The 27,322-nt window shown below is 41.9% G+C and overlaps 2 protein-coding genes across 4 annotated transcripts in view; one reads left to right on the top strand and one right to left on the bottom strand.

Moving 5' to 3' along the window:
- Positions 1–10,696, bottom strand: part of raph1b (Ras association (RalGDS/AF-6) and pleckstrin homology domains 1b) — a 77,564-nt gene extending 66,868 nt beyond the window's left edge. The window contains exon 1 of one of the 3 annotated variants that reach the window (XM_038997974.1): positions 10,382–10,696. The gene's annotated coding sequence lies outside the window, so the exon portion shown is untranslated. The remainder of the gene's footprint in view (positions 1–10,381) is intronic. The other 2 variants (XM_038997973.1, XM_038997976.1) reach the window with 2 other exon arrangements.
- A 9,599-nt stretch (positions 10,697–20,295) lies between these two features.
- Positions 20,296–26,731, top strand: si:dkey-1h24.6 (T-cell-specific surface glycoprotein CD28). Its single transcript, XM_038997033.1, has 4 exons — positions 20,296–20,660; positions 22,338–22,694; positions 23,554–23,693; positions 25,548–26,731. The coding sequence occupies exons 1-4, from the start codon at positions 20,576–20,578 to the stop codon at positions 25,668–25,670; spliced, it is 705 nt and encodes a 234-aa protein (XP_038852961.1). The 5' UTR covers positions 20,296–20,575; the 3' UTR covers positions 25,671–26,731.
- Positions 26,732–27,322: the final 591 nt, after the last annotated feature.

The following is a 27,322-nucleotide window of genomic DNA, read 5'->3' as shown; positions in this document are numbered from 1 at the left end:
GGGAAAAGCAAAAGAAATCAGCCAAGACCTCAGAAAAAGAATTGTAGACCTCCACAAGTCTGGTTCATCCTTGGAAGCAATTTCCAAACGCTTGAAGGTACCACGTTCATCTGTACAAACAATAGTACGCAAGTATAAACACCATAGGACCACACAGCCGTCATACCGCTGAGGAAGGAGATGCGTTCTGTCTCCTAGAGATGAACATATTTTGGTGAGAAGTGCAAATCAATCCCAGAACAACAGCAAGGACCTTGTGAAGATGCTGGAGGAAACAGGTAAAAAATATCTATATCCACAGTAAAACGAGTCCTATATTGACAAACTGAAAGGCCGCTCAGCAAGGAAGAAGCCACTGCTCCAAAACCGCCATAAAAAAGCCAGACTACAGTTTGCAACTGCACATGGTAACAAAGATCGTACTTTTTGGAGAAATGGAGAAATGTTTGGAGGAAAAAGGGGGAGGCTTGCAAGCTGAAGAACACCATGCCAACCTTGAAGAACGGGGGTGGCAGCATCATGTTGTGGGGGTACTTTGCTGCATGAGGGACTGGTGCACTTCACAAAATAGATGGCTTCATGAGGGAGGAAAATAATGTGGATATATTGAAGCAACATCTCAAGATATCAGTCAGGAAGTTAAAGCTTGGTCGCAAATGGGTCTTCCAAATGGACAATGACCCCAAGCATACTTCCAAAGTTGTGGCAAAATGGCTTGAGGAAAACAAAGTAAAGGTATTGGAGTGGCCATGACAAAGCCCTGACCTCAATCCTATAGAAATCTTGTGGGCAGAACTGAAAAAGCATGTGGGAGCAAGGAGGCCTACAAACCTGATTCAGTTACACAAGCTCTGTCAGGAGGAATGTGCCAACATTCACCCAACTTATTGTGGGAAGCTTGTGGAAGGCGACCCGAACCGTTTGATCCAAGTTAAACAATTTAAAGGCAATGCTACCAATTACTAATTGTGTATGTAAACTTCTGACCCACTGGGAATGTGATGAAAGAAATAAAAGCTGAAATAAATCACTCTACTATTATTCTGACATTTCACATTCTTAAAATAAAGTGGTGACCCTAACTGACCTAAAACAGGGAATTTTTACTAGGATTAAATGTCAGGAATTGTGAAAAACTGAGTTTAAAATGTAATTGGCTAAGGTGTATGTAAACTCCGACTTCAATTGTATATGATGACGACATTTTGGTCTTCGGTAAGGGTTTTTTCGGGTGGTTGCAAGCGTTTTTTTCTCGAGGCAAGCTGACGTTCAGAGCCGAAGTCTACGCCCCTTCGTTGGTCTATTGGTGAACAGTAGGGATTCTTCAACTAAGTGTTTTGTTGTCATTCAACAATATATGACTCGTTTCCATGCACATTTTTTCACTTGAGAAATACTGCACCAAACATCTTAGTTAGATGTAAAATTGCACGACTAAGATCTCCTATGCAAAAAATTCTAAATTAAAACGACAGAGTTCTTGTGTTATCTTACACTGAACAAAAATATAAACGCAACAAGTTACAGTTCATATAAGGAAATCAGTTAATTTAAATAAATTCATTAGGCCCTATTCTATGGATTTCACATGACTGGGAATACAGATATGCATCTGTTGGTCAGAGATACCTTAAATAATTGTTTTTTTTCAAGTAGGGGTGTGGATCAGAAACCAGTCAGTATCTGGTGTGACCACCATTTGCCTCATGAGCGCGACATCTCCTTCAGAGTTGATCAGGCTGTTGATTGTGGCCTGTGGAATGTTGTCCCACTCCTCTTCAATGGCTGTGCGAAGTTTGCTGGATAAATGGAACCCGCTGTCGTACACCGCTCCAGAGCACCCCAAACATGCTCAATGTGTGACATGTCTGGTGAGTATGCAGGCCATGGAAAAACTGGGACATTTTCAGCTTCCAGGAATTGTGTACAGATCCTGGTGACATAGGTCCGTGCATTATCATGCTGAAACATGAGGTGATGGCGGCGGATGAACGGCACGACAATGGGCCTCAGGATCTCGTCACGGTATCTCTGTGCATTCAAATTGCCATCGATAAAATGCAATTGTGTTTGCTGTCCGTAGCTTATGCCTGCCCATACCATAACCCCACCGCCACCATGGAGGACTCGGTTCACAACGTTGACATCAGCAAACTGTTCACCCACACGCAGTCTGCCATCTGCACAGTACAGTTGAAACCAGGATTCATCCATGAAAAGCACACTTCTCCAGTGTGCCAGTGGCCATCGAGGGGTGAGCATTTGCCCACTGAAGTCGTTATGACACCGAAATGTAGTCAGGTCACGACCCTGGTGAGGACGAGGAGCACAGAGGAGCTTCGCTAAGATGGTTTCTAACAGTTTGTCCAGAAATTCTTTGGTTGTGCAAACCCACAGTTTCATCAGCTGTCGTGGTGGCTAGTCTCAGACGATCCCGCAGGTGAAGAAGCCGGATGTGGAGGTCCTGGGCTGGTTACACGTGGTCTGCGGTTATGAGGCCAGTTGGACGTTCTGACAAATTCTCTAAAACGATGTTGGAGGGGGTTATGGTAGAGAAATCAATTACCTGGCAACAGCTCTGGTGGACATTCCTGCAGTCAGCATGCCAATTGTACGCTCCCTTAAAACTTGAGACATCTGTGGAATTGTGTTGTATGACAAAACTGCACATTTGTGGTCTTTTGTCCCCAGCACAAGGTGCACCGGTGTAATGATCATGCTTTTTAATCAGCTTTGTGATATGCCACACCGGTCAGGTGGATGGATTATCTTGGCAAAGAAGAAATGCTCACTAACAGGGATGTAAACAAATTTGTGCACAACATTTGATAGAAATAAGCTTTTTGTGAGTATGGAAAATATATATTTCAGCGCATGAAATGTCGGACCAGCCAAACCTAAGCATGCAGAAGCCTTAAAATCAGCCACCATTGTGCTCATGCTATTGACTGATTAATAACTACCTAAGCTGCTTATAATGACACTATATAGAGAGAGGGAGGGAGGGAAAGAGAAGGTAGAGAGAGAGGGGGAGGGGGAGAAGAGAGATGTACGGGGTAGAGGGGGGAGAGCATTTCCTTTCATTGTGGGGCAACACTTTGCCTCTGCATCACTTTGTTCATCACTCCTGTGCAGCCTGCATGGCATCGCTTGAGCGCTCCTGCTAAATGAGGACCCAGATGTATTCCTGTATTCCCCTCAACACGGGCAAGGGTGCCCTCCTTCTGCCCGTTCCAATCACAGACAGAACAGAGTCTGAACACCAGCCCTCTAACAGTCTGAAAACACGATCTAGACATGGACCCACAGATGTGTGCTCCCGATCCATTTAAAACATTCAGATAAGAACCCCTGTTCATTTCTTATTGCAAAGAAATCAAAACGACACATGTGAATTACAGTATCAATCAATTAACACTATGTAAATGAAAAATACATTGATTTTCTTGTTCATTTCATTGAGCCATCTAGATTTGGATTTTGTACATTTCTGTGAACAATTGGTCAGTGAAAATGTCCTTCTCCATCTTGGTCCATAGGAGGGGCAGGCAGGCGGGTGGCTGGCTGGCTGGCTGGCTGGCTGCCTTTGTTCCAAAATAGCAGTTGCAGCTGTCATCAAAGGTCAAGAAAATGCTATATTGAACCCTAAGGGACCTATGGAGACAGAGGCCATGTACCAGGACAAACTACAATAGGGGAAACTCACGCCTAGGAAAGCAGGGTGGGCTCTGGTTTGTATATGGGGGTGGCACTCGGTCGGGCACCATGGCGCCAGCTGCCCTTCGCAGGCACCTACCACGCCCTCTCCCAAACCCCCAACCCCGCCCAAGGCACAGGCAGCAGGGATACCTCCTTTAACAGCAAGCCCCATCACAGGTTTTCCTGCCCTCCCCCCCACCACCTTCCAATCCCCCCTCTAGCTCTTTATCACAGTAAGTTATGAATATCTTTGAAGTGCCCACTCTGGGTGTAACAGATCCTGAGTAAACCTACACCCGTCATCTCAGTGGCATTGCTGCTCTTTGTGTGGCTCGAGAGCTGCCTTTTGTGCCTAGGGACATGTGGTGGGTGGCAGAGCAGAGGGCCTTCTACATGTGCAGCACCCCAGGGATCATTAACCAAGCTGGGACTGCTTTTGTCATCTGATCAGCTGCTTCACTACTTTCACTGAAACATGAAAATAAAGAGGGAGTTATATGTGGCTACCTTGTCCCTACTGTATAGCGCCTTGTACACAGAGGCCTTTCCATTCTTTTTGTATATTTGAAAGGGGTAGGGGGATTTTATTTGTATTTTTTAAACGTGGTACCTTTTTACCGCTAAAAACTACTTTCACTGGGACATGAAAGGGAAGAGGGTGACATAAATATGGGAGCAGACAAGGTAGAGAACATGTTTTTTTGAACAAAAGTAGTGAATGGGAAAACCATGCAGTGGCTGTAAGCTGTGTGGTTTTTGTTGTGCTCTGCAGTTCTCTCAGACATGCAGTCTCTCTCTTGTTTTCCTCCCACTCTTCTCCCTCCCTGGCCTCGGGGAAAAAGTGGAACACTGAACTCCCTTACATCTGCCCTTCAAAAAAGAGAAAATAAAATGACACCAGGTTTGCATCCCAAATGGCATCCTATTCCCCATATATTGCACTACTTTTGATCAAAGCACTATGGGCCCTGGTCAAAAGTAGTGCACTACATGGGGAATAGGGTGCCATTTGGGACACTCTCCAGCTCCTACTGACAGATGGTCCCCCCCAATCAATGAAAAACTTAAACCATGACTGTGCTGTTTACGTACACAAAGCCTGGGTCGTGTTCAGTAGGCACCAAATGGAACGGGAATGGAGTAAAACGGGAATGGAATACCTGGATTTGTCAAATAATAAGTGCATTTACATTTTTTGTTGCACAACGTTTTGAACTAATGAACACAACCCAGGCTACATCAGCCCCAAAGAACACAGATAACAAAGTCCTTTGGCTTTCAGAATAATGTGGCCACACAGCTGCCTGCCGATGTAAGTTGCAATGTGATCCTTCATTCAATTCTTCATAAACAAAACCACACAACTAACCTAATAACATCTATTGTCGAGACTGACTGAAGAGTCTGACAATCAAGCCACCATCTCAAGTCAACCAGCCCCTACCCCCTAGACCAGTGGTACCATTAATTTGCAGATCAGTGATTTTCCATTCATAACAATGATACAATTTTAATTCAATGTGTTTAATGCAGGCCTGAATCACTTCATTGAATATATCTATTGTTCCCTGGACGGCAGATAGATGGCAGTATAGAGGAGCTGTTGAACAAAGCCCGAAATTGAACATTTGTCTAAATAGAACGCAACTGCACAGCTACAGCGACCGACCCATATCAGTTTGCTCCTAGCTAATTTTACAGTCTGGTAGACATGGATCCATTTATTGTAAAAAAAGAAACGTAAATCTATTGACAAGGAAAATGAGGGGGAACAGCTGGAGAACAACGTGGCACCTGTGAACGAACAACCATCAGAGAACCAGGAGGAAAAAAATGTATCTGCAAATGGCGCCGAGGAAATGCAGCTAGCTAACGTAGCTCCGGTGACTAAGACAAGGATACGGTCGATTCAAGAAGAACACTGACGGTTCCAAGAGAAATGGACAGACAAGTATTTTTGTACTGCATGATGGGACTAGCTCACTGTCTTATTTGCCAGAAGGCAGTCAATTGTTTTAAACGAGCAAATTTAGAGCGACATTTCCAGTCACACCATGGCCACTTTGACAAAACATATCCGCCACAAAGCAGCCTCAGAAACAACAAAATAACACACCTCAAAAGAACAGGCCAAAGAACAAATGGACAGACCTAGCACTGTTGCAGAGAAAATGTCAGGCAACATATGAGATTGCTTGGATACTCGCAAGAAACAGGAAGGCCTTCAGACGCAGAGATTGTCAAATAATGTTTTTTGGCCTCAGACAAAATATTGTATGCGGATTTCACAAACAAGGAAGCTATTTTAAAGCAAATTAAAACCTCTAAGGGATAGGTGTCCCTCCCGCGGGACGGTTGAGCTAACATAGGCTAATGTGATTAGCATGAGGTCGTAAGTCACAAAAAAGATTCCCAGGACAGACATATCCGATATAGGCAGAAAGTTTCAATTCTTGTTAATCTAACAGCACTGTCCAATTTACAGTAGCTATTACAGTGAAATAATACCATGCTATTGTTTGAGGAGAGTGCACAATTATGAAACTGGATTAATAAACCATATTAGGCACATTTGGGCAGTCTTGATATAACATTTTGAACAGATATGCAGTGGTTCATTGGATCAGTCTAAAACTTTGAACATACGCTGCTGCCATCAGTGGCCAAAATCTAAATTGCGCCTGGGCTGGAATAATACATTATGGCTTTTCTCTTGCATTTCAAAATGGTACAAAAAAAACATGTTCTTTGTATGATCTTTTACTAGGTCTAATGTGTTAAATTCTCCTACATTCATTTCACATTTCCACAAACTTCAAAGTGTTTCCTTTTAGATGGTATCAAGAACATGCATACCCTTGCTTCAGGTCCTGAGCTACAGGCAGTTAGAAAAGGGTCACATCCTTAAGATTAAGGGACTGCAACTCTCAGAGACTCGACCATAACAATACGCATAGAAAGCAAGCAACTGATTACTGACAACCGTGGAGCCGTGTTTTAGTATTGCACTTGATGAAAGCACTGATTTAAGTGAAATTGCCCAATTGTGTGTTTGGGTCCGCTTCCCTCAAAATGAGTCGTTCAGAGAGTTACTTTTATGTTTACTGCCCCTTCAGGAACAAACACAAGGAGAGGATATTCTGAAAGCAACCCCTTGTTATATTTTTTGCTGATAATAATATTGACTGGTCAAATCTGGCATCTATGTGCACTTACGGCGCCCCAAACATACGAGGGAAAGAGAAGGGACTTAGCAAGGAACATTGTGAAACAAAAACAGAGAAACAGACTGACCAATGCACACCTGGATTGCCTCACAAGGACAGCAACAGACTATAAATTTAAAATAAATTCAGTCAAAGAGCAGAAGGGACATTTTCACTCATCCAACTACTGAGGTAAACCTTAATATGGGTCTTATACATGTGATGTAGCCTATGTAATGTGTGTATGTATATTTGTGATGTGCTGTACATCAAAACAATTGCTTTTGCTCTATTGCTCTGAATTTGCTCTCAAATGATAATATTGGAAGAAAAAGTACAACAATCTGTGCCCCCCTCTGACAAAGTGGCCCCCTTACAAAAAATTGTGAGTAACTCCCCCAGACACTTGTGGAGATCTGTGAGGACTGGATAGGCGTAAGCAACAACGACAAAAATTATATCTAGCCTATTGAAAGGCAAGGTGAAACTACTACAAGTTCTTTCAGAACTCAGGAGGTAGGGGTCAACTTAAGATTGCATACGTCTTGCACAACACTTCACTTATGCGCTTCCTTCAATTATTTTCCCTGTTCTTTTGGCATGACGGTGAAATCTCTGTCATGCCAAACGTGAAACCACAACTCCTGCTACTTGCTGTCCTTGTAAATGTAAACAGGGTTCACTAGAAAACTATGAAACCACCTACTGATAGTTAGTTGTTATCATCTGGCCCGTAACTGGGGTGTATTCACCTAGAACAAAAGCAAACAGTCCCAAATGGGGAGGGACCTACCTGTATGTGTCCAATATAGGTGATAGGACTTCACTGCCTATAGAAAGGTTACTGCTCTGTCCCCAAACAACACAGAGGTTAGGGCAGTTTCGGTGTTTCCGTGCCTTGTGGAGGTACGGTAGGCTACATTACATGCTTGCCTAAAAAAAAATACCATATGGTCATAAAATGTTGGACAGATATAAAGGTGTCATAAGTTCTTCAGCTTCACCCAGTAAGCTTCGTTTCACTAGCAATCTTACAGCGTGCCAGGAATGCTTGTGCCCCCTCACAAGAAGAGCTCATCAAAAAGAAACCTCTGCTTTCCAAGCCCTACTAAAGTAACAAATGCCCACCACACGTTGGTTTTGACATTTTAGCAGGTATTGGGAACCTGGGTACATATGGCACCCAGAGAGGCCTTGCACTCTGCTCCTCTTCGCAAAATGAGCTATGAACTCTACATTCAATGAAGGGTCATTAACTTTACAGTGTGAATGTCTGTCTGAAGCTATGAGCAGAGAAACGCAGTCATACTCTCAATTCTGTGTTTGTCTTTGGGTCTATTGTCACAGAGTCTATTTAGCCAAGAAACACTCATATACATACAGTACTAGTCAAAAGTTTGGACACACCTACTCATTCCAAGGTTTTTCTTTATTTTTACTATTTTCTACATTGTAGAATAATAGTGAAGACATCAAAACTATGAAATAACACATATGGAATCATGTAGTAACCAAAAAGGTGTTAAACAAATCAAAATCAAAAGCAGTGTGTGCTAGATAACAAACAAATCACATTTACTGACCCTAAACTCAGTACTTTGTTGAAGCACCTTTGGCAGCGATTACAGCCTTGAATCTTCTGGGGTATGACGCTACAAGCTTGGCACACCTGTATTTGAGGAGTTTCTCCCATTCTTCTCTGCAGATCCTCTCAAGCTCGGTCAGGTTGGATGGAGAGCGTCGCTGCACAGCTATTTTCAGATCTCCAGAGATGTTCGATCGTGTTCAAGTCAGATCGAAGAACATTCCAAGGACATTCAGAGACTTATCCCGAAGCCACTCCTGCGTTGTCTTGGCTGTGTGCTTAGGGTCTTTGTCCTATTGGAAGGTGAACCTTCACCCCAGTCTGAGGTCCTGAGTGCTGACACCACCATGCTTCACTGTAGGGATGGTGCCAGGTTTCCTCCAGACTTGACGCTTGGCATTCAAGCCTTCGGAAAGTATTCAGACCCCTTGACTTTCCTACGTTTTGCTACGTTACAGCCTAATGCTAAAATGGATTAAATAGATTTTTACTGGGTGGCTAACGTTAGGTAGCTGGCTAACATTAACCCCTAGAGCTAAGTTAAAGGGTTAGGGTTAGCTAAAAGGTTTAGGGTTAGCTAACATGCTAAGTAGGGGCAAAGTACCTAAAAAGTAAGTAGTTGCTAATTGTCCATGATGATATTTGTACACATAACCTTTGGGTGGCTAGACGTTCGCGTTATATGTCCAGGACTGGGAGACAATATATCCACAGGAAAGTATAATTACATCAACTTTTCAAAGTGCTGGTAGTGCTTTCAGATTTCTATCACCTGAAGCATGTGCAGAACCATGTAAACACGTGCACAAACTCAGCAAGTGTGCATGTATTTTTATCTACTGATCATGCTTCAGGTGATATAAATCGGAATACACTACAAATGCTTTGAAAAGTTAATGTAATTATACTTTCCTGTGGATGTATCATCTCACATTCCTACCACTGAAAGGACCAGCCACAAGAACCGGTAAATGTATGTTAATATATAATTGTATTAAACATTCTGGCTTGTAGAAATCGTGAGAGCAACTTTCCGGATTCAAACGCTCATTTCTGCCAGACATATAATTCAATGCAATTCAACCTCACGTATTCCGAGAACATACAAATTTGGTGTCCCTAATTTACGTTTACTATTATGTCTAGTCCGAGACCAGTCTGAACAGGGTGGAGACACTGACAGCAATATCGTTGTTCAACGAGGCACTAAACCTATCATAATATCTCGCTGAAAATGGCATGACATTGCGCAGTAGGCTGTTCTCCGTTAGACAAATCGACTTTGATGAGAGACGACAATGATGTCAGCAAATTTGCATGAAAACAATTTACCCATCCTAGACCATCATAAACTGACATTCATATCAGCAATTCACAGACACAGTGCTACTTTGTATCCCCGGCCTGTTCATAAAAAAACATTCACTAGTATGACGACCTAACAACAGTTGTTCAGTAATCTTTTTCAATAGGTCATGGTCAGCCCGTGGTGTTCCCTAATCTGGCCAGCCACACACACCCTTTATCCAAGGAGTGTTCAATGGCCGCATAAGAACACCGCAAAAGCATAGAACTCTTTCAAACATACCACTAGTTTTGACATCATAGCCTTTATAAAAGATAAATGTTTATCTAAAAACATAGCCATATTTCAAATGTGAGGTCCTATACAACAAACTACCCTTCCTCCACAAACAATTCACACCCAGCAGGCTATCAATTCCCGTCTCTCGGCCCTTTTTTCATGGAGACGCTACAATAAGGATCACCTAGGCTGGTACACCATAACTCGTTTAAGGTATTTTTTGTTAAGTAGATTGTTAGTTTTTAACAATAAATAAATCCTAAACACATCTATAGGTGAGAAAAGCTGATTTCACAACCCACTTACAGTCAAATTGGGATTTAACAGCGGCTCCTCTTCTGTATTCCCCCCAATGGTTGATGAAAACCAAACGCAGTAATCAGGGTATTTGTTCCAAAGACTTAATGGTCCAAATAACACGCTTATGTGAAACAGTTAAAATAATTGTAGTGCCCGTTGTCCTCATCTTTTTTTAACTAACCGCTCGTCGTGAAAATACATACATATTCCCATCCTCATTCTCTTTCCCAGGATTGTTGCGCGAGGCACGCTAAACGTCTCCTGTTTCCTGTCCAGCCCAGAATTATGCTCGACTAATCAACAGCGCTATCCTGGGAGTGAGCAAGCACCTCTCCAACCCAGTGTGCTGGTGTGCAACTGCAGCACGCAAATCGGGGCGTTCCTGCATGTGGGCATTTCTACATCTGCAGGAACATACCTCTCCGAGCATCCCATTGGTTCCTTCACGAACACCCCCCTCGAGCATCCCATTGGTTTCTGCATGAATGCCCTCCCCACCCCCCTTGTATACCCATTGGTTCCTGTATGAAGGCCCCCCTCCAAGCAGGACATCTTCATGCTTGGGTATGTCGTGTGGCGCTTTCGAATGTGTGTCAAAATGGGAATATTATCTGTTTTTTCGACCACGCCTCCTGGTTACCGGAGTCCTCTTTGCCAGCTGGACATTGTCCTTCCCTCCTCATCGTTAACAGAACTGCAGGAAACCGTACAGCAGGCGGGAGCGACACCGTGTGCTAGCTAACACACGGTTTCGCACCCGCCTGCTGTGTACCCAAGAAAACCATGGCTGACAGGAGGGACACTGTCTACCAGTCGCCCCTGCCTCCCGCTAGCATTGCAGGCGCGAGCCACTTCGTGCTAGCTTATAATCGGTGTCAAGCCAGCACACATTGTTGCCTCCCGCCTGCTGTGTACCGGAGAAAACCGTACCCAAAAGGCGGGGGCGAAGGATACGTCTACCGGTGTCGCCCCCGCCTTATCGCTAGCTACGCCGGGAGGCTGAGGCAACACCGTGTGCTCCCATGTACTGGAATCCTTATTAGGACTACACTAGCACACACGGTCCTTCGCTCCCGCCTGCCGAACACCTGCCCTCTGTCATTAACAGAACTTCTGGTAAAGGGCGAAGGACACTCCACCTGCGGCCCCCCTTTTGAAGGCCCTCTGATACATTTTCTTGGAACTCAGTCGGGGTCTCAGTTTACTGTTGCGAGTTAGAATAGTAGAATATAAGGTACAATTTTGAAATGTGGTTGTGCATCAGCATTTCTATTATGTCAGTCAATTAGCCCATGTCAGATAACATTCTTTTTTTTGTTATTGCTAAGTTAGTTTTGCAGCCAGCTATCTAAACTTGTTATCATGGTCAAATTACCCCCATTGATTTTGTTGGCCAGTCTCACTCATATCATTAAACTGCATTTCTTTCCACTCTATGGCAAAGTGGAATTGTTTTGGTTGCAGTGTGTATTTGGGGGTATGCAGGCCCGCGAGCAACTGCGGCACCTCATGACGAGTTCAGATTTTTTGTGGTCTCCATCAAAGTTGCGATCCCTGAGCTACTGTTGTCTGCCTCGCCTCTTCTGTTGGGTTGATCAACGGTTGGCATCCGACATTATGGTGAATTACCGCGATCTACTGTACTGGAGCGCCCCTCTCCTCCTACCTATGCACTGGAATCATAGCTTAAACATTTACCAATAAAAGTAGTGTATAAAGACAGGGTCCACTCCTGCAGATGCAGGAATGCCCCGAATTGCGGAGTGAAGTTGCACCCATCTCAACCAGACTGCTGAAGAAGCCAATGCTATGTACCAGTTCATGGGATTGTTAGTCAAATTCATATGGACTGATTCATTTTTGTCAAACCTCATTCATTATGCTGTCAAATTAAAATCTTTTTTTTTTGCAAATTCTTTCTCATCTCTTACATGAATTCCACACATAGAAAAATGATTTACCATTTGTTGGTGTTTCTATTCTACCAACCCCAGACCCTTGTACAGTTCACATTTTATTGGTCACATACATTTTTTTAGCAGATGTTATTGCGGGTGTAGCGAAATGCTTGTAAAAAATAAAATAAAAAGTTATTTCCAGCTGTATGTAATAACACAAAAAAATGTCTGGGCTAATAATGTAAGAAATAACACAACAAAACTAAATACTGCAAAGTTGCTAAGGAGCTAGAAGCAGAGCTGCGATATCTGTCGGCGCCATCTTACCCAGTTGTAGGATACTGCAAGTTAATTATAACCTTTGACCATTACCTCATTAGGCTAAATCTGAAAGTGGTATCCTAATAAAGTGGCAATGGTGTACAAAGGACTTATGTGACAATAAATATAATATATAAGTGCTTGAAAAATCATTTGTCAAAAGTGTGTTTAAATGTGTCATACAAATATAATTATCAACAGCAGAGATGCATCTAAACGAATTATGCCACCTAGTGGACAATATTGCCATGACATTTTTTTATTCCTTCTCCCTGGCTCTGGGCCAGAGAGAAACGTTTGATGAGCTGAATACTTTAATCTGGGTGTGTCAGGCTGCATTTAAACAGGCAGTCCAATTCTGATTTTTTTTAGTAAGTGGTCTTTTGACAAATCAGATCTGAAAAATATCTGATGTGAAAACACAATTGGTCAAAAGACCAATTAGTTGAAAAAATGTCAGAATTGGGCTGCCTGTCTAAACACAGTCTGACAGTGATGGGCAAGCACCAGTTGGCTCTGGTTTTGACACAATCAGCATTTTCAATCTGTGATGTTTTGACCCATCAGTGACCTTTACCACTGCTCTCTCCTCTCTGACATGTTAGGCCCTCAGTGTTTCAGAGAAAGAGATGAGTAGATATTAGGCTATGTTCAATAGCATCTTTCACAAAACGGAACATTCTACTGGCTATTCTGATCGGAACCATCCATGCTGTCAAAGAAGGCTATGAAAAACAGAAGTTATGTGAGCTGTGTTCGAATACCCATAGTAACATACTGTATACTACATACTTGATGAGTATATACTACAAGTTAATTGTAGTATACTGTAAACAAATGGTATCCTTTCAGTTAAGTGTACTAGCACTTCATCTGTCTACCGGAAGTTGATGCTGTTGCTATGCAACTTCTTGCTGGCTAGTTAGCATAGTAAATAAAGTACTAGCACCACATCTTACGACTTCATTAACACTGTCCATTGAGAATGCACAATGACTATACCACTTAGCTAAGCTAAGAATGACGTGAATGATCAAGTCAAAACATTGGGTAGTTAGTTAGATAGTGTAAAACTGGACGGTAGCTAGCTAACATACCGGTACATACAAGCAACTGCTGTAATGATGTGCTATGCGGTTCATAAGGCTAGTGAAGCTAACAAATTGTCATACAACATAACATGTAACGTAACTTATTTGAAAATACATTACTTTATTATTATATTGCTTAACATTTGTCATAATTTGTTAAAGCAATTAATTTGTATCTGCTCTTGACAGACTTCAGCTGCATATTTTCTGCCATTTTCTTCAAATCTGAAAATGTTGTGAAGCCACACCCACTTCTGAAGAATTGCATTATGGGCCCCAAAAGCACAGAAATATTGTCCACTGATTGTATACTTCGTATTTTTGCAAATGTAGTACGACATCCGGGAGCTTTTGGCATATTAACTATATCCATACTATGACCAATAAGCATACTACATACTCAATTTACATCACAAATAGTGCTGTTAGTATGAGTATTCAAACACAGCTATGGTCTAGACCAGGGGTATTCAACTCTTACCCTACAAGGTCCAGAGCCTGCTGATTATCTGTTTGCCCTGATAATTAATTGCACCCACCTGGTGTCCCTGGTCTAAATCAGTCCCTGATTAGAGGGGAGTAATGAAAACTTGTTCATGTAGGCACTCTGGGAAGACTCCACTCTCTTTAGTCTCAGTTGGTAGAGCATGATGCTTGCAACCCCAGGACTGTGGGTTCTATTCCCGCTGGGACCACCCATACCAAATATGTATGTATGCATGACATGACTCTGTGTGTGTGTCTATAGCTGTAGTGTGCAAGAGACCAGTAAATCTCTCCGCTCCCCCCAAACAACCTATAGCACACTACATTTCTAATGAAGATACCTGTATGATATGAAGTGTCTCTGAATAATGCGTTCACTGGAAAGTTCTTGCACAGAAAAAGCATGACAAACAGGAAATGTTGGCCTATACTGTGACCACAACGAGATGTATTACACCCCTGTCTCTGGGATAATATCAGCGTTTTCCTGACTGTCTGTCGCAGCAGACAGTCACATAGCAACAGAGAAACCCGGGTGTGTCTCTGCGAGTTCTACCAGAAGCAGTGAAATATGATATAGAGGAGAAAATCAAACATGAGTAATGCGATAAGAGGTTCCAAGCCCATCAAAGGTCACACACCGGTAGAGGGCAGAAACGTCTTATGAAGTTCAGAGTGCACTGCCACGGAGTGTGTTTTTTTCCCCTCAAGAGTCTGTGCAGTCAGTCACCCTGTTAGATGTGCAGCAGAGAGAGTTGCTTACAGTCGACGAAGGCCAGATTGTTGGTCACAGTGAAGTGAAAGGGAAGGATGTTATGAGATGTACGCTGTCATCGTGTGACAAGCATGTGTTGTATGTTTAGGTAGAGCAGAGCAGTCACTGTCTCGTTCTGTTTGGCATACAGTGTATTGTCACATTTACCCTGATTGTTGTGCACTGTAAAGGGATATCAGGGGAGCTTCAGTTTCACGACAAAACTGAGAACTTTCAAGATTAACGTTTCCTGGATACCCACGACCCTCCTCTCCTTCTGCCTCTCCAGTACTGCCAACATGATAAGCTCCCATAACTGTAAAGGTAAGATCTGAGCCTGTTTAGGAGGGTGCAATGTTATAGAATGTTCAGAGTATTGTGTAGAACAGATATAAATGTCTGTCAGGTAGAATTAGGAATCGTTTCAGCTCTAATTATTACATTTCTATCTGAATGTTTCACCCATTGGACTTTGTCATTAAAGTTCATCTATATTCTCAGTATCAACAAATGTCACATCAGGCAGGATCCATAGCACTACCAGAACATTCTGATAACTAGAACAAAAGCAAAAGGTTGCCCAATCAAAGGGTTGCAGATCATTCAAGATTGTAATGCTCGCAAAGCTGCATGGTTTTTCAGGTGGGGATGCTAGAAGTTGTTTGGATCTCTCCAACACATTACTCAACTACTGTATTTAAACCCCAATTACAGATGTGGATATGCTTTAACATCTATACTGCAGCTATATTATGAATAGAATAAGCAGGTGTATGTAATGCATTGAATTGGCTGTTTCCTCATTTTGATAGGACTTTGCAGAAATGAATGGGCAGGGGTGACAGGGATGAAACTAAGTGACTCACGTTTTCTATTCCACACAGTTCTGTGACTGCATCTCTTCACCACTTTATGATATCTCTTTCTCTCTCTCTGAACATGTTCAATGTGTGGGTTAAAATACTATGAAATTACAAATAATGAAATATGAATAATACAGATTTGGGGCTAGGTAAAATATAGTGTACTGCAGGATTCAGCCTCAGAAGCTATTTCCTTTGTGTGTGTTTTTTACATTTCCTACACAAGTCATCAGAATGTCCTGACAACATAGATAATGTCCTGAATTTGTTAAAATGCTATTTTAGGCTTAAGGAGTTAGGGTATATTGGATTTTGAATGGGAATACATTTTTACTCCATAAAAAGTCCAGAAATTTCACATAAAAAAAGCTGTGTGTGCATGTGTGCACATGATCAAAGTGAAAAGCAATCTGAATCATCGTTTGAATCCCCTTGAGATTAACTTGTAGTTGGGATTTACATTTGGTTGTGAATTCAACATGAAATCCCCCCCCAAAAAAAGTTAGGTTGAAAAAAATACTAAATGCTCTTATGATCAGCAACACATTGCTCAGCAACACATTCAACGTCATCACTGTGTAAGGGCTATTGTAAGAGCTATTTGACCAAGAAGGAGAGTGATGGAGTGCTGCATCAGATGACCTGGCCTCCACAATCATCCGACCCCAACCCAATTGAGATGGCTTGGGATGAGTTGGATCTCAGAGTGAAGGAAAAGCAGCCAACAAGTGCTCAGCATATGTGGGAACTCCTTCAAGTCTGTTGGAAAAGCATTCCTCATGAAGCTGGTTGAGAGAATGCCAAGAATGTTCAAAGCTGTCATCAAGCCAAAGGGTGGTTACTTTGTTTAACACTGTTTTGGTTACTACATGATACTATATGTGTTATTTCATAGTTTTGATGTCTTCACTATTATTGTTCAATGTAGAAAATGGTAAAAATAAAGAAAAACCCTTGAATGAGTGTCCAGATGTGTCCAGACTTTTGATTGGTACTGTATATAAAACGACGAGTTGATATATCAAATGAGGCAAGATTCAACATTTTGTGCGTTTCAGTAAAAATTATTGTACAGAATTCTTGCCACCAACGAATGTTGAATATATGGGGCATACAATCATCGCAGCTCTGCAGATTTTGTTGTGAGGATACAGAATCAATCGACCATTTGTGCTGCCCCCAAGTAGCCGGTTTCTGGTGTCAGTTTCAGGAATGGCTGAAAAGCATAACATTAATCTAAAATTGACCCTAGAAATGCATTGTTGGGAAATTTGGAGAGACCTGGTCAGTCAATTACTAACATACTAATACTCTTAGTAAAAGTATTTATCTTCAACTCACAATCTATTGATTCTATTCGATAGATTCAAAATTGTATGTTAAACATCACAGCATAGTTGAAAGATATATTGCGTGTAGAAATACGAAGAGGGTGGCCAGCAGAGATAGGTGGGATGGGCTGAGGGAAATTGAGGGTTGGGATGTGGAACTGGAGATAAGTGGGAGTGAAGTTGCTGGGTGGGGGGTAGAATGACAGTCAAAGATAGAAGTAAAAAACAAAGTAAAAATAAGCACAAAATACAAGTTTAAATGACACAAAAAAAGTCTAATAATGCAATATAGTATTATGTATTTAAAACATAAGTGTTTGATGCATGGAGACAGTTTTATACAACTACCACTGCATACATATACACAGCTCACCCTACTCACTCTCCACCTCTGTCTATGTGTTTGATCCTCAGTTCAGACTGAGGAGAGTGGAGTGTTCCCAGAGCGACTACATGAGCACCAAACCCAGAGCTCCACTCAGGTGGCCCAGGAAGAAGCAGGGGGTCCAGCATCCAATCTGAATGGGACGATACTGATCACAGTCATCCTCAGATCACAATCCTTCTCATACAAAAGCTAAACGAGAGTTGAGCCTTAATTTGCCTTTGAGCGCTGACTGCTGAAAAACACCAAGTTCTTTATGTAAGCCTGTTCTTTAAGTCACATGGTATACATCTAATTGTACAACTGATTGTGTGTAAATAAAGATTGAGTTATCTTATAAATGTGAATCAAAGAATTATAATCTGATGTAATATAATTTTCTGGGAAACTATTGAGAATGGAGTCTTGAAGTTGTGGGCAGCATACACCCAACAACAACAAATAATACAAAATTAATGTTAATCTCTCATATCCCCATGCATACTGCAGTCAACGCGCACACACAAACACACACACAGACAGGTTAAGCATATAGACGCAGGGACACCCTCAGTGATATGTAGTGCGCGTGTGGCGTATCTAGATGAAGACCCTAGTGAATGGGTCTCACATGAAACAGTGGTTTCCAAATAAGAGGGGACTAAACCACATACTCTCTCTCTGAGAGCCACTGTGATTTTCATTGTATGGGTCAAAATAAGGGACTGTCCTACATTGAAACTGACACACTGAATTACAAATCCCTGCTTGTGCTTTAGGACATGACCTTGATGTAAGGTACATCTCTCTATTTTCACTTAGGAACACGTTGCGTTAGCGTGTGTAACTCGGCTGATAAGGAAACAATATGAAAAAACTTCTGCAATGACTAAATAAAAAAAAACACTGCATCATTTCCCGTCTAAGGTTCCCTTGTAGGTTGTTTTTTGTGTGCCATTGTGCACTTTTGTATGCATAAGAGGCACCACTCCTTGATGTTGCACACCTTGCAGTTTCTATGTAGTTAGGGTAAACACACTGCAGCAGACTATGAGGGCTGTACAGGTTTCATGTCACAATGTAGTAGTGACTATGTCCAAAATGGAAACCTTTTCTCTTTATAGTGCACTACTTTTGACCAGGGAGTGCGCTATAGGGAATAGGGTGCCATTTGGAACGCATGCCGTATAAAAGTCTGAGGTTAACACAAGCTTAGGAGATCTTACACGTTTTATTCTTTGAGATATCAGTCAGTTATCATGAACCTTATGAATTATAAAGCCTTTTATGTGCTGTATGTGCTTTTTTAAATGACATAAATGCTTCAAAATGACCAAGATTATCTCATAGAACAAAACGTATATGATCTCCTAAGCCTGTGTTTACCACAGACCTTATTTTTGGGCAATTACTCAAAAACTCCATACATTTTCCCATAGGCTTTGTCCAACGAACCATGGCTGAGTTAGTGCCTACAACAACAAAAAACTGCATTAATATTGCTCTCAATGCGGGACGCCGGATGGCTATAGTGTAGCAGGGCCGTTACCATGATCACGAAAGGATCATCTGCAGGGCTTCAGCCTTGACATGACTGACAGTCACGTGTGAGTGCATGTTTGTTCTGGGGGAAATTCTGGGTTTGGTGTTCATGTAGTTACTCTGGGAAGACTCCACTCTCTTTAGTCTGAGTTGAGTATCATTTACAGACAAATGTAGTAATGAATAATGTCCTGTGTGGCCCAGTCGGTAGAGCATGATGCTTTGTATGTATGCATGACTGTAAGTCTCTTTGGATAAAAGTGTCTGCTAAATGGCACATATTTTATTATTATTTTATAAAGACGTAAATGTAGAGAGGAAATAGGGTGAGCTACAGTAGGTGTGTGTGTGTATGTGTGTGTTTAAAATGTACACCTGTTATATTCAGCGCATGTGACAAATCAAATTTGATTTGACTTGTGTGTGTTTGCCTAAAGTAGGAGTGGTATTTTTGAGTAAACTTTTCAGTGAGCGTCATTATCCAGAGTCACTTCACATCATACAGATAGATACCTTAATTCAAAATTGAGAGGGCTATAGTTTGTTTGGGGAGACCAGTAAATCTCTCTGCTCCCCCCAAACAAACTATAGCCCTCTCAATTTTGAATTAAGGTATCTATCTGTATGATGTGAAGTGACTCTGGATAATGACGCTCACTGGAAAGTTTACTCAAAAATATCATGAAAAACAGGAAATGTTGGCCTATACAGTCGGCACAACGTGGTGTATGGTTATACGATTTGGCACATTACACGTCTGTGAAAATATAAGTGCAACATTATGTTAGTTTATCTGACTGATGTGACTGTCTGTTGCAGGAGACAGTCACATAACCACAGACAAAACCCCTGTTGTGCGATGGTTGTCACTGACAGGTGCTAGGTAGGCCTATGTAACAACCGCGTGATGAGTAACTCTGCCTGAGACCTGAGACCTGAACTCTTGCATTAGCTCTAGCTCAGCAGGTTAACACAGTCTTGTGGGCAAGACCCAGGTTCGAACCCCGGTCACTCACATTGGTGCCGTGGCCCAGATGGGTCTCTGCGAGTTCCACCAGAAGCAGTGAAATATTATATAAAGTGAGTCTATATAACAGTCCCAAGATAAAAGGGGGAAATCAAACATGACTAATGCAATACGAGGTTCCAAGCCCTAACACACCGTATCAAATTCAAAGGGCATCAAAGGTCACACACCGTTAGAGGGCGGATAATCTTTGTGAAGTTCAGAGTGCACTGCCACAGAGTGCGGATGTTTTTTACTCAAGAGTCTGTGCAGTCAGTCACCCTGTTAGATGTGCAGCAGAGAGAGTTGCTTACAGTCGACGAGGGCCAGATTGTTGGTCACAGTGAAGTGGCAGGGAAGGATGTTATGAGATGTACGCTGTCATCGTGTGACGAGCATGTGTTTTATGTTTAGGTAGAGCAGAGCAGTCACTGTCTCGTTCTGTTTGGCATACAGTGTATCGTCACATTTACCCTGATTGTTGTGCACTGTAAAGGGATATCAGGGGAGCTTCAGTTTCACGACAAAACTGAGAACATTCGAGATGAACGTTTACTGGATACCCACGATCCTCCTCTCCCTCTGCCTCTCCAGTGCTGCCAACATGATAAGCTCCCACAACTGTAAAGGTAAGATCTGGGCCTGCTTAAAAGCTCATGTTCTATAATTGTTATGACTGAAAATACGATGTATAATGTATACTAAGTACTATCTATCCAGATGTAATGTATAACAAATTGCTTTATTCTTGTAACTACTGTGAAAAAAGTATGTAAAATGTGTGGAGAATGTACATGTAACAACAAAATAAAAAGCTAGGGGGATCGATATGGGCCAAAAATGTAATAATAAAAAGCTCTGGGCCAGTTCAGGATGGTGCAACGTTATAAAATGTTCATATACAAATGTATTATGTAGAATAGATATGAATGTCTGTCAGGTAGAATAGGGAATCGTTTCAGCTCTAATTATTACATTTCTTTCTGAATGTTTCACCATTGGACTTTGTCATTAACGTTCATCTATATTCTCAGTATCAACAAATGTCACATCAGGCAGGATCCATAGCACTACCAGAACATTCTGATAACTAGAACAAAAGCAAAAGGTTGCCCAATCAAAGGGTTGCAGATCATTCAAGATTGCAATGCTTGTAGAGTTGCATAGTTTTATTAGGTGGGGATGTGGTTTGAAGTGGTTTGAATTCCTCCAACGCATTACTCAAATGACTGCAGTTAAACCCCAATTACAGATGTGGATATCCTTTCACATCTAGACTACAGTTATATTATGAATAGAATAAGCAGGTTTATATAATGCACTGAAGTTGCTGTTTCCTCATTTTGATAGGACTTGCAGAAATTAAACGGCAGGGGTGGGGGTGACAACGATTCAACTAAATGACTCACATTTTCTATTCCACACAGTTACGGGACTGCCTCTCTCCACCACTTTTTGAAATCTCAGGCCACAACAGTTGTTTTGGAGAATGTTCAATGTGTGGGTTAAAATACTGTGAAATTATGCATATGAATAATCCAAACTTGAGAGAATAAAAAGACTAGGTAAGCCTCAGAAGCCATTTCCTGTGTGTGTGTGTGTGTGTGTGTGTGTGCGTGCGTGCGTGCGTGCGTGCGTGCGTGCGTGCGTGCGTGCGTGTGGACATGTTTTACTATACTTGTGAGTTTCAAAAGTCCTCAGAAGTCCGCTAAAATTCTGATAATGTTTAACAAGTAAAAAAGTTATTTTAGGGGTTAGGGTTAGAATTAAGGTTAGGTTTAGTATTGGGGTTAGGGTTAGGGGTTACGGTTAGGGTTAAGGTTAGGGTTAGGGAAAATAGGATTTTGAATGGGAATCCATTGTTAGTCCTCACAAGTATAGAAATACATAGCTGTGTATGTGTGTGTGTTCAAGATCAAAGAGACAAGCAATTTGGCAAATGACAGGAGTGGCAAGGAGTGGAACGTTAGCTAAAAAGACTGGTAACCAGAGTAGGTTTCTACCAGCCTGGTCCCAGATCTGTTGACGGTGACTCAAATGCTGTCATTGTCAAGCTAAAAAGTCTGGTCTCACAGTAATCTGTTTGGCATGACAATTCTATAAGGACTTGGCAAGAGAGCAGAAATAGACTGGCACTCAGGCTAGGTTTACACCCTATTGCACTCACCAAATCTTGCTGTGTCAGATCAGTGATTTCTTCAAGGAAAGAAGGAGGGAAGTATTAAAACAGAGCCCTTGTCTACTTCCCCTTGATATAACGCACACAACTGACGGCCTCTATTTGACGTTTGACTTTCCCTCACCAGACAAGCTCAGAACGTTCCATGTGGTCCGTGTGTCTGTCAACGGCACTGCATCGGTCAGCTGCCCCAACCTGACAGGCAAGGACCAGGAGGAGATGAGATTCCACCTTTACTTGGGCTTGGTCGAGGTTGGCAACCACACTCACGACAGTGCTCACAACCACAACTCCACAGAGACCGTGAGTCCTGTTGGGGAGGGTCTGGGGCTGAGGGTGAACAAACAGGACCATACGGTCAGTTTTGTCCTCTCTGGAATGACCACGGAGCGCGCTGGAGTCTATACCTGTGAGGGGCAACCCATGTACCCACCTCCCATTGAGAAAGTACAAGACGAGACTCAGACTGTGGTCCTGGTTGAAGGTATGTTTACTTCAAAAGGAACTAATCTATGCAAGTACACACAAATTCACATGCATGCGCGCAGGCATGCATGCACGCACAGTAGTTCAAAATGCTATATCTTGATTTAAAGGAATATACACTGAGTGTGCAAAACATTAGGAACACCTGCTCTTTCCATGACAAAGACTGATCAGGTAAATCCAGGTGAAAGCTATGGTCCCTTAATGATGTCACCTGTTAAATCCACATCAATCAGTGTAGATAAAGGGGAGGAAACGGGTTAAAGAAGGATTTTTAAGCCTTGAGACAATTGAGATATGGATTGTGTATATTTGCCAATCAGAGGGTGAATGGGCAAGACAAAGATTTAAGTGCATTTGAACAGAATATGGTAGTAGGTGCCAGACACATCGGTTTGAGTGTGTCAAGAACTGCAACGCTGCTGCGTTTTTCATGCTCAACAGTTTCCCGTGTGTATCAAGAATGTTCCACCACCCAAAGGTCATTCAATTAACTTGACACAACTGTGGGAAGCGTTGGAGTCAACGTGGGCCAGTATCCCTATGGAACGCTTTTGACACAATGTAGAGTCCATTCTCCGACGAATAAGGCTGTTCTGAGGGCAAAAGGGGATGCATCTCAATATTAGGAAGGTGTTCCTAATGTTTTATGCACTTAGTGTATATTCTAATGATGTACTTGTGGTTAAAGGCCAAACGGGCCAGTTTCCTGGACCTAGATTATCCTATTTATTTTACTTAAAATGCACTTTCAGTGTAAAAATTCAAGTATCCCAGGAGTATACTTAATCTGGATCTGTAAAACTACCCCTTCAAGTTTAAAACTCACATCTCTCTCTCTCTGATTGGTTGGTCAGCATACCAGTGCCAGGCAGGAAAGACTGTGGGATGTGTAGGCTCTAGAGTGGATGGTGTCCCTGTTTGGGCATGGGTGCTGGGGTTCTGGGTCACCATCATCTATGGCCTGGCTGTCACTGTCATCGCCTTTGTTATCTTGGTAAGTGACATCTCGCTTCCTTTACTCAGAGATGGTAACTTGTCTTACATCCATGAGGTGCTGCCTCCTGAGATAAAAAATATAAGTAATCTCTCAAGCCTTGGCATAAATTCAATGCATAATGAACTATTTAGTCCAAGAATGTAATATAGAATACAGTACCAGTCAAAAGTTTGGACACACCTACTCATCACACCTACTCACCTACTATTTTTTTTTTACTATTTTCTGCATTGTAAAAATAGTGAAAACATCAAAACTATGAAATAACACATATGGAATCATGTAGTAACCAAAAAAAGTTTTAATCAAATCTAAATATATTTTATATTTGAGATTCTTCAAAGTAGCCACCCTTTGCCTTGATGACAGCTTTGCACAGTCTTGGCATTCTCTCAGCCAGCTTCACCTGGAATGCTTTTCCTAAAGTCTTGAAGGAGTTCCCACAAATGCTGAGCACTTGCTGGCTGCTTTTCCTTCACTCTGCGGTCCAACTCATCCCAAACCATCTCAATTGGGATGAGGTCGGGTGATTGTGGAGGCCAGGTCATCTGATGCAGCTCCACATCACTCTCGTTCTTGGTCAAATAGCCCTTACATCGCCCGGAGGTGCGTTTTGGGTCATTGTCCTGTGAATAGTCCCACTAAGCGCAAACCAGATGGGATGGCATATCGCTGCAGAATGCTGTGGTAGCCATGCTGGTTAAGTGTGCCTTGAATTCTAAATAAATCACTGACAGTGTCACCAGAAAAGCACCCCCACACCATCACACCTCCTCCTCCATGCTTCACGGTGGGAACCACACATGCAGAGATCCTCCGTTCACCTACTCTACGTTTCACAAAGACACGGCGGTTGGAACCAAAATTCGCAAATTTGGACTCATCAGACCAAAGGACAGATTTCCACCGGTCTAATGTCCATTGCTCATGTTTCTTGGCCCGAGCAAATCTCTTCTTCTTATTGGTGTCCTTTAGAAGTGGTTTCTTTGCAGCAATTCGACCATGAAGGCCTGATTCACGCAGTCTCCTTGGGAACAGATGATGTTGAGATGTGTCTGTTACTTGAACTCTGTAAAGCATTAATTTGGACTGCAATCTGAGGTGCAGTTAACTCTAATGAACTTATCCTCTGCAGCAGAGGTAACTCTTGGTCTTCCTTTTCTGTGGCGGTCCTCATGAGAGCCAGTTTCATCATAGCGCTTGATGGTTTTTGCGACTGCACTTGAAGAAACTTTCAAAGTTCTTGACATTTTCTGAATTGACTGACCTTCATGTCTTAAAGTAATGATGGACTGTCATTTCTCTTTGCTTATTTGAGCTGTTCTTGCCATAATATGGACTTGGTCTTTTACCAAATAGGGCTATCTTTTGTATACCACCCCTACCTTATCACAACACAACTGATTGGCTCAATCGCATTAAGAAAGAAAGACATTTCACAAACTTTTAACAAGGCACACCTGTTAATTGAAATGCATTCCAGGTGACTACCGCATGAAGTTGGTTGAGTGAATGCCAAGAGTGTGCAAAGCTGTCATCATGGCAAAGGGTAGCTACTTTGAAGAATCTCCAATGTAAAATATATTTTGATTTATTTAACACTTTTTTGGTTACTGCATGTTTCCATATGTGTTTCTTCGTTTGTAGTTTTGATGTCTTCACTATTATTGTAGAATGTAGAAAATAAAGAAAAACCCTTGAATGAGTAGGTGTGTCCAAAATTTTGACTGGTACTGTATGTATTGAAAACACAAGTGATACATGGATACAGTTTTATGCAACTACCACTGCATACATATACAGAGCTCACCCTACTCACTCTCCACTTCTTTCTGTGAATTTGATCCTCAGGTCAGACTGAGGAGAGTGAAGTGTTCCCAGAGCGACTACATGAACATCAAACCCAAAGTTCCACTCAGGGGGCCCAGGAAGAAGCAGGGGGTCCAGCATCCAATCCGAATGGGACGATACTGATCAGTCATCCTCAGATCAGTCATTCTCAGACAAAAGCAACACGAGAGTTGAGCCTTTATTGGCCCTTGAGAGCTGACTGGAGAAACAGACAGTTCTTTATGTAAATACAAAAGCTAGCTCTTCAAATGATGTGGTGTACATCTAATTGTACATCTGATTGCGTGTAAATAAAGATAGAGTTATCTTAGAAATGTTAATCAAATAATTATAGTCTGATGTAATATGATCTTCTGGAAACTATTGAGAATGGAGTCTTGAAGTTGTGGGCAGCATACTATATAAGAAAATATCCCCATGCATACTGTAGCGAACGAAGACACACGCCAACACACACAATTTGGTTAAGCGTACAGTCACAGGGATATCCTCTCTGATTTGTAGTGGGTGTGTAGTGAAGAGGAAGACCCTAGCTCTGTGGTGAATGGGTCTCACAGGAAACAGTGGTTTCCGAATATGGGGGGACTGAACCACATTTTCACACACTCTCTCTGAGAGCCACTGATTGTCATGTACAGTATATGTATCAAAATAAGGGACTATCTTACATTGAAACTGGCACACTGAATTATAAATCCCTGCTTGTCCTTTTAATGGACTAATTCTTTGTTACTGTACTTAAGTATTTTTCTTTTTATCTAATCAAGCTGGTGATTCAAATCGAGCATTCCCCAGCTACAGGCCTCTCTCAACTCTTTCAGTGTATTGCAATATTTGAGTTTTAACCATTGTTTACAGATTTTTATAGAACAACTTACAACTCGTCCTTTGAGGGTTAACTTGAGTAACTCAGCCACAAGTAAACGTTAACATACAAAAAAAAACTGCTGTAATGACAAAAACAAAAAAACACACCTAGCATCATTTCCTGTCAACTGTTTCCTTGAAGCGTGTGTTTTGTGCCATTTTTACTAGAGTATGCATAAGAGGGACTGCACCTGATGTTGCACACCTTGCAGTTTCTATGTAGATAGGGCAAACGCATTAAACCAACAGACTATTACATTTTTTATTTAACCTTTATTTAACCAGGAAAAGCCCATTGAGACCCAGAGTCTCTTTCTCAAGGGAGACCTGGCCAAGAAGGCAGCAACAATCAATACATGACATAATTAAAACATACAACAATACAATACAACAACATGATCCAGTCTAAAAAAAGCATTTACACTCCTCTGTAACAGTCTCCCATCAATATTTTAAATTCATTCAGTGGCACTAACATATCTAGATGAAGCATGGATTGTAGACTATTCCATTAGTCTGGTGCACAAGAAGAGAAGGCAGTCTTGCCTAATACTGTGAATGTCCTGGGGACTTTAAGTAGCAACCACCTAGCAGACCGGGTATGGTAACTGCTAGTGGTGAAGGAGACCAGACTACAGAGGTAAAGAGGGAGTTTACCCAAAAGGGCTTTGTAGATGAACACATGCAAATGTATCTTTCTGCGCATATAAAGTGAGGTCCAACCTACCATTTGGTGCAATGTGCAATGGTGGGTGAGTGACTTGGCATTTGTAATAAAGCGCAAGGATGCATGATAAACAGTCCAGTCTCTGTAAGACGGAGGAGGTTGCATGCATATACAACAAGTCACCATAATCAATTACAGAGAGGGCTGTACAGGCTTTGAGGTGTACAGGTTTCATGTCACA

The sequence above is a fragment of the Salvelinus namaycush genome, chromosome 7 (genome assembly GCF_016432855.1).
Source record: "Salvelinus namaycush isolate Seneca chromosome 7, SaNama_1.0, whole genome shotgun sequence".
NCBI lineage: Eukaryota > Metazoa > Chordata > Actinopteri > Salmoniformes > Salmonidae > Salvelinus > Salvelinus namaycush.
This window is presented reverse-complemented; position numbering and strand designations above follow the sequence as displayed.

Bases quoted from the DNA above. Each gene is read 5' to 3' on its own strand.
- si:dkey-1h24.6 (XM_038997033.1), top strand. From the start codon at position 20,576: ATGAACGTTTACTGGATACCCACGATCCTCCTCTCCCTCTGCCTCTCC. The intron at 20,661-22,337 runs GTAAGATCTGGG...TTCCCTCACCAG, and splicing joins AAGCTCCCACAACTGTAAAG to ACAAGCTCAGAACGTTCCAT. The intron at 23,694-25,547 runs GTAAGTGACATC...TTTGATCCTCAG, and splicing joins TCATCGCCTTTGTTATCTTG to GTCAGACTGAGGAGAGTGAA.